Source organism: Telopea speciosissima, chromosome 4, assembly GCF_018873765.1.
Source record: "Telopea speciosissima isolate NSW1024214 ecotype Mountain lineage chromosome 4, Tspe_v1, whole genome shotgun sequence".
In the NCBI taxonomy this organism is placed as follows: domain Eukaryota; kingdom Viridiplantae; phylum Streptophyta; class Magnoliopsida; order Proteales; family Proteaceae; genus Telopea; species Telopea speciosissima.
Genome location: NC_057919.1, coordinates 65,497,173 through 65,507,140, shown reverse-complemented (window position 1 = coordinate 65,507,140; position 9,968 = coordinate 65,497,173). Strand labels below are relative to the sequence as shown.

Sequence of the window (9,968 nt, the reverse complement as noted above, 5' to 3'; positions counted from 1 at the left end):
AACTTTCTCATAGTCATAAAAGGAGGGGGCCCTATATAGGAGAACCTAGTATGAGATCGGACGATTGATGGCCATCCCAGCAACAAAGTTGAGGTGTCCAAAACCGAAGAGAAAAACCTCCCAATTAGGAGGGTAGGCTAGAGCTGGGTCTTTAGATCCAAGAGCTCAACGAACGCATCGAGTTGGTGATACGAAATCAAGAGGGCACCAACGCGCTGTATTTCTCTAGTAAGACAAACACTCTCAAATGAGGTCCTGAGGGTACCGCTCCCCAGTGGATTCAGGATGCCTAACATCGAGACCTACAACAACACCACAAACCCTATTAATCACTTGGAGAGATTCAAATCCGTGATGATTCTCCAGGGAGTTCTAGTACCATCATGTGTCTAGCATTCCCTGAGACTCTTGAGGAAGGCCGCGAGGAGTTGGTTTACCTGTTTGAAGCCGAAGTCCATCAAGAACTTCAAGGAGTTCAACTAGTCCTTCGTAGTTCCTATAAACTAGTGTCATATGATGATGATACTCCATTGTCTATTGAGAACTATCGTAATTAATCAAATGGAGGATCTGGTATTCTAAAAAAATATATCTATTATTTAGCAAGATATATCTATTATTTCTATCATTAACATTCCTAATTTGATAGAAACAATTATAAATGTATGTATGGTCCGTTTAAATGATACCCCTATAGGTGTTATTTAGAACTTATTTCTTTTAATTGCCTCTTGTTATATTCTCAACAGTTTTTTATGTTTGATGTATATATAAAAATATTTTCAAAATAATTGAAAGTAACTTATTATGATGTCATTATCAAAAGCTTTTATTGTCATGATATTTTTCGAGTACATATTACCCTTATTAGAAAATGTAAGATACAAATTGTTTGACACCTTAAGGGGTGTCAAATGTCAATAAGAAAACCCCATTATATATTAACATATATCCTTTTTATGATTATTTATATTTTACGTCACCCACTTGCATGACCTCAAATTTCAAAATTTGGTATAAGGAGAGAGAGAGAGAGAAAGAGAGTTCACACTTTGTACTAGGTGTTGGAATTTTAACATATTTGATTCAAAATATTTTTATTTTTTGATAAAGGTTTATTAGAGGGTTTTTTTCGCTTCCTAATAGACACATAAATGACCAATGAGTGTACCCATTGGAAGATTTGTTTGAATGGTCAACAAACAAGTCTTATGGGAAAAGACATGTTTTATGGGCATATCCTTTGGAGACACCCCTTAGGGTGCCTTTCTTTTCCTATATAAAGAGAAGAGTCTTGCTCAGTTCTCTAATAAATTTTGAAAAAACTTCTTTTGTTTTTTCTCTCAACTTTGTCTCTCCATTGTTTATTTCCAATTGAGTACAACTCTCCATGCCCTTAGTAGCCTAGTATTTAAAGTGCATCATTACTAGATAGTTTTAACTGGAACGTTGTTTTATCTTGGAGGCTGATTCGTAAGGATCCGATTGCACCATAGGGGGCATCTGTAGTCTTAAGGAGAGTGGCTTTTGTCACGACTCAGTCCCACCATTTCTTTTATTTTCTTCATGTTTTTAGGATTATGACGTGTTATATGGTGCGCTTGAGCTAGATTGCTGTCATTGATCTCGATTTGTCTACATTTAGTAAGTAATCTAACCCCCTTTGTTACATATATATTAATATGTATATTTTGAAAGATTCTTTCCAACACTTGGAACCCAATTCTACACTGCATAATTTAATGAATGCCATGGGGTGAGAGAGGCATAAGTAGCAAGGAAGGAGAAGGACATGGCGAGGCTGGTGGTGGTGCAACAAAACTGCCCCAAAACTCAGGGACGACCAAGTTTAATATTTGGACATCGCAAGGGTTTTAATGGACCTGAATCTTCTATGGCACAATAGGGTGTCTGGCGCACATCGGACGGTCAGAGCACCAAGGCACGTAACCCAACACACGCGTTGGAAGGACCTCATAAAATAAAAAATAAAATATACATTGAAAGATCAAGTTTTCCAACACAGAATTTGAAAAGAAATTTGTTCAATCCCAAACGTGACCCTTTGAATTGATCCAGACAAGGTATTTTGGACTTTCATTAGCAGTTGTGGAAATTGATGTTAAGATTCATTGTATCAAGAGTCCATTAATAACGTGGAATTAACTAATTGAAGAAAGTTTCTCTTCACCTCGATTGATTAAAACTCTCTCTCTTAGAAAAGGAAACAAAAAACAAAAGGAAAAAGGGCAAGAGATCTCTCAATTCGCCAGAGATTTAAAAATTAGATCCTGGGAAAGACTTAAAACTTTATCTTATCTTATTTGCTTTTATCCCACTTTCCATTATGATAACATAAGTTAATGGAAAGTTCCGTTGATGACCGGGGGCCCACCTGGTTTCCGAGAATATACGATCTTCTGCCACATGGCATAACACCGTCCTAAAGTGGATATTCTGACATTTGGCGATCTTCAATGCAATGTATTTGGATTACCTTTCAGTCAATTTGGTGCAGAGACTCAAAGACAAAAAATTTCACCATCAAATAGATACACTGTCCGACGGGCCCACATCACCTGGTATTTCAGTTTTTATGGTTTATCCATGCACCGACCACGGTTTATCTTCAAAGGGACGTTGTTTGACTTGTCTTTAAAGTCTTATTATGGTTAGAGCAGTTATGACTGTTGGGATTTAGGGGGAGACATGTGTGCGGACCTTAATCCAGGTGGGCCAGACGGTTCTTCTCTGGGTTTAAAATAATAGATCCGGATCAGCCCGGTCGATTCCAATCCGGATCAGATTGGATTTAGTATGGATCAATCCAGATTAGGCCAAAATCGGGTTGATCATACACGCCATCTATGGGTGTCAAATACGGGTTCGATAGGAATTGACATGTTAAAGCCTGAAACTGGACCAATCGATTAGTAAACAATCCAATGCTGGGCCTAGATGAATTATTAAATGTTCGTAGCACTTTGGTTGTATCCCAATGTGAGCTTGATCGGGATAATTCAAAAAATGAGTATCTAACAAAGATGACCATTTATAGTCCAATTAGCCTATTTATAGATTGATCAATCCGTTTATGTCCCATTTATAGCCTAACTAGTTTATTTAAAGATTGATAATAGCTTGATTAGCCTACTTATAGATTGATCAACCTTTTTATGTCCCATTTACAACCCAAGTAGTTTGTGTAAAGATTGATTATAGCCTGATTAATGTGACTTCGATTGCAGATCGATCGATCAACTAAATATAACCATGTTCTTGCCTACTCTATGAGTTTGATTAACTAAATGTTGCGGTCATTGTACAAAGCCTTGAATTGGGGGTGATATGGATAAATATTACCCCTCTATGGGTAGTCGACACATGATTTGGAGACAACTGCCAATAAGTATCCTACTTAATTCGCGTAATCCACTACATTCCATATCTACGTCAGGATCCTCCTCCCTAAGGGCTCGGGAAGCTCCACCATAGTCAAACTTCTCCTCCATGATTCTCCAAGATGATCTCCTTCCATGATAGACTCCTATCGGAATTCTCCTTCTTTACAAAGAAAACCTACCATCATGAAATCCAAAACATCGCCACTCAGCAGGAACCCCAGTATTATCTTATAAATATTGTGGCAAACCCCTAGATATGGGATGGAATACTTTTTCAGTTCTTTGTGTTGTTAATTGACAAATACTATTGTTGTCTTGGGAATTGACTTAAACATCAGAGAATCCTCCTGGAGTCCCCTCTGGTGCTCTCTTATGCTCTTTATTCTTTAATCTCACAGGAACTCTTGTCCATTTAGTTTTAGACAGAAACAGGTGGGAACCAATTAAGCCAAACTGAAACCGATTGTGGAGCTTAAGCAAGGAATGTTAATTACACATCTCCCAAAATAGTGTTGCTCACATTACTGATCTACGCTTTAACACCCCACCCTCCCCCCCCCCCCCCCCCAAAAAAAAAAAAAAACCATTATCGATCTAAGCTGCTAACCCAATGGTTTTATATGGTTGAACCGGTCCAAAATCTTTGCCTTTTTCTGATTCATTAAACTATAGAAAGAAAAAAGTTGGGTCTCACTTTCCTATTAGGTATCAAATCAAATCACTGTTAGATCGTCACAGTCTCCTACGTGTCGGAAGAAAATCCGAGATTAACGGAATTGATTGTACCTTAATTTTTAGGAAACTTCCCTGCAATATCTTCCATTTCGTAGCCTATATAACAAGCCCCCCCCCCCCCCCCCACCCAAGTCTTCTGTGAAAACTACAACCAACTGAAGGAAGTAGAAGATTCTTCACTTTCAAGTTTCCAAATTTCCAATCCTCTAATCTGTTTTCAGTCCAAAACCTTCGTTTTCTTTCAATTCCGACCAGTTTCATGGATTCCAATACTGTCAGCAGCATGGCTTTCACCAAACCAGCCATTTCACGGAGCAGAGCCTATGTTACGTTCTTGGCAGGGAACGGAGACTACATAAAAGGCGCTGTGGGTCTGGCCAAGGGGCTTAGGAAGGTGAAGAGCGCTTATCCGCTCGTGGTGGCCGTCCTCCCTGACGTTCCGGCAGAGCATCGCCAGATTCTCGAGTCCCAGGGCTGCATCGTCAGAGAGATAGAGCCGGTGTATCCACCTGAGAATCAAACTCAATTCGCCATGGCTTATTACGTCATCAACTACTCCAAACTCCGTATCTGGAAGGTTTAATTTCTTTCTTGTCTCATTCTTTCTGATTTCTTCTTAATTTCTCTGTTTCACCTTTTGATCGGTTTTGGTTTTGATTGTGTAGTTCGTGGAGTACACAAAGATGGTATACTTAGACGCGGACATCCAAGTATACGAGAACATAGATCACCTTTTCGATCTTCAAAATGGATACTTCTACGCTGTGCTGGATTGTTTCTGCGAGAAGACATGGAGCCACACATCGCAGTACAAGATCGGATACTGCCAGCAGTGTCCGGACGAGGTCAAGTGGCCCGCCGAGATGGGCCCACCACCTGCCCTTTACTTCAACGCCGGCATGTTTGTGTTCGAGCCCAGCCTCTCTACCTGCGACGACCTCTTGAAGAAACTTCAGGTCACACCTCCCACTGCTTTTGCAGAGCAGGACTACCTCAACATGTTTTTCAAAGACATCTACATGCCCATCCCTCCAGTCTATAATCTGGTCTTGGCCATGTTATGGCGTCACTCGGAGAATGTCGATTTGGAGAATATGAAAGTCATCCATTACTGTGCTGCTGTAAGTCTTTCAAAGATTATATATTTAACTTGTTTGTAATACCTTATAGATTGTTAAGATCTTATTTATCCTTGATAAGTTCTTGGGTTCCCTCACTTGTAAGCCGATTTATAGCGTTGAGTTCTTTCAAAATCATAGCATAGATCAATGATGGGTTACTGTTATATTTATACATCTGTAATTGTATTAATTGGTTCTTCTATATATGAACATGATGAACAGGGATCGAAGCCCTGGAGGTATACGGGTAAGGAAGAGAACATGGACAGAGAGGATATACAGATGCTGGTGAAGAAGTGGTGGGACATTTACAATGACGAGACTTTGGATTACAGAAAGCCGGAAGAGGGCAAGGCCAGGCAGGAGGCTGGCGTTGTCAACTACATTAAGGCGCCGTCGGCTGCTTAATCAGGATGGCCTGACTTAGACTCATGGCCGATTGATTATTCAGTGGAAACCAAACCTTTGTAGGTGCTTTACCATTGGAAACATACGTAAAGGTGTAATTGGTTAGTCTAATTAATATGTAAATTAAATTTGGATTTATATCATCTATGGGAAAATATTTGACAATTAAACGTTGGTGTTGGTAAAGGAAATCCTGGCTTGGTTGGAGGAGGGGGAATGGTTAGAGACAGGGAAGGTAGGGTGCTGGTATAATTTTCGATTTTTTATGGTGTTTGCATCAATTATGTGGCCGAGCTTAGAGCGTTAAGGGATGACCTTCAGTTGTGGAGTTGGTTGTTTCAGATTTTTATATTAATTCTGATTCTATCATGACTGTGAATTTTATTGTCCAGAAAAAAGGTAGTCTGTGGAGTTGCTGATATTGGTTTCAACAGGTTATCTCCCTTTGCGATTCATTAAGAGAAGTTATATCTTTTTCGTATAGGGAGAGTAATCAGCCAATACACTAGTTAGCTAACTTGGCTTGCGCAGAGACTAATAATAAAACTTACTTTTTTGAGTAGAATTTATCGGCAGATCTTCAACGCATTATTCGTGAAGATAAAGCTGACTTGCCAGTGTTTAGAATATAATTCTTGTCTTTGGTCTTGTGTATGGGTTTTCCAGGATCTCTTGTGTGAGAGAATTATATTGTTATTCTTGTGGGTTTGGGATTAGGCGGACTTGTGTAATTGATTTTTTAGCTATTTTGTAATAAAATTTTTAGGGGTTGACTTGGGTCCCAGTGAATATTCAGGTTAAAAAAAAAGATCTCATATGAATTCTATTTCAATTTCGGATTAATTTCATGAAATAGTTAACAAATAGATTTTTAGTCAAAATTTTGAAATTGTTTTGATTGCATCGATATGAATTATTTCAAGAATCTATTTACTAGTTCAATTTTTGAAAATAGATATTCCAAATTTCTTAGGGAAGGATGGTGGTGGTAGCGGTGACTGTAGCAATGGTGGTAGGGGTGGCGAAGTGATGGTGGCATGGTGGTGGTAAGACCATTAGGAGAAGTAGGATGGTGTTTTATTTTAACATAAAATTACTATTTTACCCATCAAACTAATCATATGTGCATTAAAGAGGAGCAAAAGGAAAATAGAATGAAGTAGAAATTTTGAAACTCCTCAAGGGCAAAAATGGCATTTTAATTTTACTCAATTAACATAAAAAAACCCGCAAAACCCTACTCGGCTACTCGCAATCCCTGCCGCGCCATTTCCTGGAGAAATTGAACCAGAGAGCAAATAGAGAGAGGAGGAGGAAGAGAGGACGAGGGAGGAAATGCCCAGCGGCGACGGCAACTGAAGCCATTTCCCTTTCCTGTGGCGATACCTTCTTCGCTGAAATCTGAAACCATGTTGCTCTGCGGCGATACCTTCGTTACTGAAACATGAAACCATGCTGCCCTGTGGCGACTGAAATCATTTCCCTTCCCTGTGGCCAATACCTTCCAACTCGAAGAAGCATTCCCCTTCCAAGGACTCAATACTTTCCATTTCCCTGCGGTGATTCAGGCTATTTCCCTTCCAACGACTCAATAGCTTCTGTGTTTTATTCAACTGTTCCACATGTTGCCCATTTACGTATCGAGCATTCAAGCTTCCCAGGGTACTATGATTCCGATCGAATGCCATCACTGACATTTATTCTGGTCTGACACTGCTTCTGTGGACTATGGTGGTCTCCTCTGGGTTTCTCTATCGTTCACTTGGACAGGAGAAAAAAAAACCGTTTGATTTAGACCTAATCACTTGCCAAGTTGATAACCCATAAGGAGGGAGGGAGGAATATTTCGATGTATAGATAGAGCTCGAAGAACATTTAGACAGAATGATTTTGAAAAGCTCTCCATTTCTATCTTTGACAAGGTACCCTTCATCGATTTTGAGTTTCTATCTTGATTCTTCCTCACAGAACCCTACTTCTCTTATCCCCCGATTGTTCTGCTCAATAAACTCGGTCGACGGCAATTCCCCCGACGTGGATACGATTTTCCGTATTATTAGCAGTGCTTCCTCGAGTCAGAACTTGAAACAGTCTCTCAAAGCGAGTGGTATCTTTCTCTCGAACGATTTGATCGATAGGATCTTGAAAAGGGTTAGATTCAGCCATGGGAATCCTTTGCAGGCTTTGGAATTCTTTAATTACACTGGAAAGAAGAGGGATTTTTTCCATACTCCCTTCTCTTACGATACTATGCTTTATATCTTGGGAAGAAGCCGCAAATTTGATAAAGTTTGGGAGCTTCTGATCGAAATGCGTTGGAAAGATCAATCTTTGATTACAACCCGTACTGTTCAGATTGTTCTTGCCCGGATCGCTAAGGTCTGTTCCGTCCGGCAGACTGTTGAAAGCTTCCGCAAGTTCCGCAAGATGGTTCCCCAATTCGATACTACCGTCTATAATGCGCTCTTAAGGACCCTCTGTCAAGAGAAGAGCATGAGTGATGCTCGTAACGTGTATCATAGTCTCAAACATGAATTCCGCCCCAACTTACAGACTTTCAATATACTCCTGTCGGGCTGGAAAACCTCTGAAGAAGCTGAGGGGTTCTTCCAAGAGATGACTGAAATGAGTGTCAAACCTGATATTGTCTCATACAATTGCTTGGTAGATGTTTACTGCAAGGGCCGAGAATTGGACAAGGCATATAAGGTGTTTGATAAAATGAGGGATGAGGGCATTTCCCCTGATGTGTTCACCTACACCAGTATTATTGGTGGGTTAGGATTGAATGGTCAACCTGATAAAGCCAGAGATGTTCTAAAGGAGATGAAGGAATATGGCTGTTACCCTGATGTTGCAGCCTACAATGCTGTTATTAGGAATTTCTGCATTGCAAAGAGGCTTGGTGATGCTTATAACCTGATGGATGAGATGGTAGGTAAAGGTCTGAATCCAAATGCCACTACCTATAATTTGTTTTTTCGGTGCTATTATTGGTCCAATGACTTGGGAAGCTCATGGAGTTTATATCAAAGGATGATGGAGACTAGCTGCTTGCCAAACACTCAGTCTTGTATGTTTCTTATCAGATTGTTTCGGAAGCAGGAGAAGGTGGACATGGCACTTGATCTCTGGAACAACATGGTAGAGAAGGGTTTTGGGTCTTATATTTTGGTATCGGACGTGTTGTTTGATTTACTCTGTGACATGGGAAAGTTGGATGAGGCCGAAAAATGTTTCTTGCAGATGGTTGAGAAGGGGCAGAAGCCAAGCATTGTTTCCTTCAAGAGGATAAAGGTTCTAATGGAACTAGCTAACAGGCAAGAAGCCCTTCAAAAATTGGTAGAAAAGATGGAAGCTTTTGAACCATTGCCTCGAGTAGACGAAAGATTCAAGAGTCCAACAGAGCCAACATATTCAGAAGCACTCTCTTGTTGAATAAGGACTATTTTGTTATGGTTTCGAAAGGACTGTTTATGAACAGATCAATCATCAAGCAATTGGGGAATCGGCTATCATTTGCTGGTTTTGGTGCAAGGGAGGCATGGAACTAGAGGAAAGTTGTTCCTTAAACCACTTCTAGCAGACCTTTACTGTTGGAACTTAAGAGGTGATTCACCAATTTGGTAGGCTTCTTAGTAATTTTGTTATTTTACCTTCTAAGTTAAAAGCCAAAAAAGTTCTTATGTTTTACAATTTGACTGTCTTACTTCGTAGAGATTTTCAATAATGCATATGGCGTATATTATAAGTTTTACTTATATTACACAATCTTTTTACCTATGTTGTAATTGCTGGAAAGTTACATGAAGAGCTCCCTCGGCCATTTTGTCCACTGGAAATGTCAATGTATAGGAGGAGACAACAAAAGACAGTGGTCCTTCTCTCTACAGAATAATTTTCTACGCTTAGATTCTCAGAGGCACATCCTCTTGGAAGAAATTTGTGCTGCACATATTACATACCAGCAATTCTATCATACCTACATATTTTGCTCTTCTTTTTCATAAAACACAAGCTCAAATGCAGTAGATCAGTCGAGTATAATTAGTTTATCTGACTGTTTGTGTGTATCATATATTCAGTTGATAGGTACATGAAAAAAAAAAATGTCCCTGCAGATGTGGATTGAAGTTCTATAATTATTTTCGAATGATACTGCTTTATGTGAGGGAAAATCTCTGGCATGGACCATAATCAGTGTACCAACCATTTGGCAGTATGTAATCACAGTTGGTTTTGTTTACAATTAATTGTAATTTAATGGCATTTTGGCTGGAAAGATAAACCTAGTGAACTA

The 9,968-nt window shown here is 39.6% G+C and overlaps 2 protein-coding genes across 2 annotated transcripts; both read left to right on the top strand.

Annotated features, from left to right (window-relative positions):
* The first annotated feature begins 4,400 nt into the window (after positions 1-4,400).
* Positions 4,401-5,668, top strand: LOC122658838 (galactinol synthase 2-like). The gene is made up of 3 exons (XM_043853971.1): positions 4,401-4,716; positions 4,805-5,260; positions 5,483-5,668. Exons 1-3 carry the CDS (start codon positions 4,423-4,425, stop codon positions 5,666-5,668), a joined length of 936 nt encoding a protein of 311 aa, XP_043709906.1. The 5' UTR covers positions 4,401-4,422.
* A 1,834-nt stretch (positions 5,669-7,502) lies between these two features.
* Positions 7,503-9,353, top strand: LOC122657501 (putative pentatricopeptide repeat-containing protein At1g02420). The gene has a single exon (XM_043852217.1). The coding sequence runs from the start codon at positions 7,553-7,555 to the stop codon at positions 9,104-9,106; it is 1,554 nt and encodes a 517-aa protein (XP_043708152.1). The 5' UTR covers positions 7,503-7,552; the 3' UTR covers positions 9,107-9,353.
* Positions 9,354-9,968: the final 615 nt, after the last annotated feature.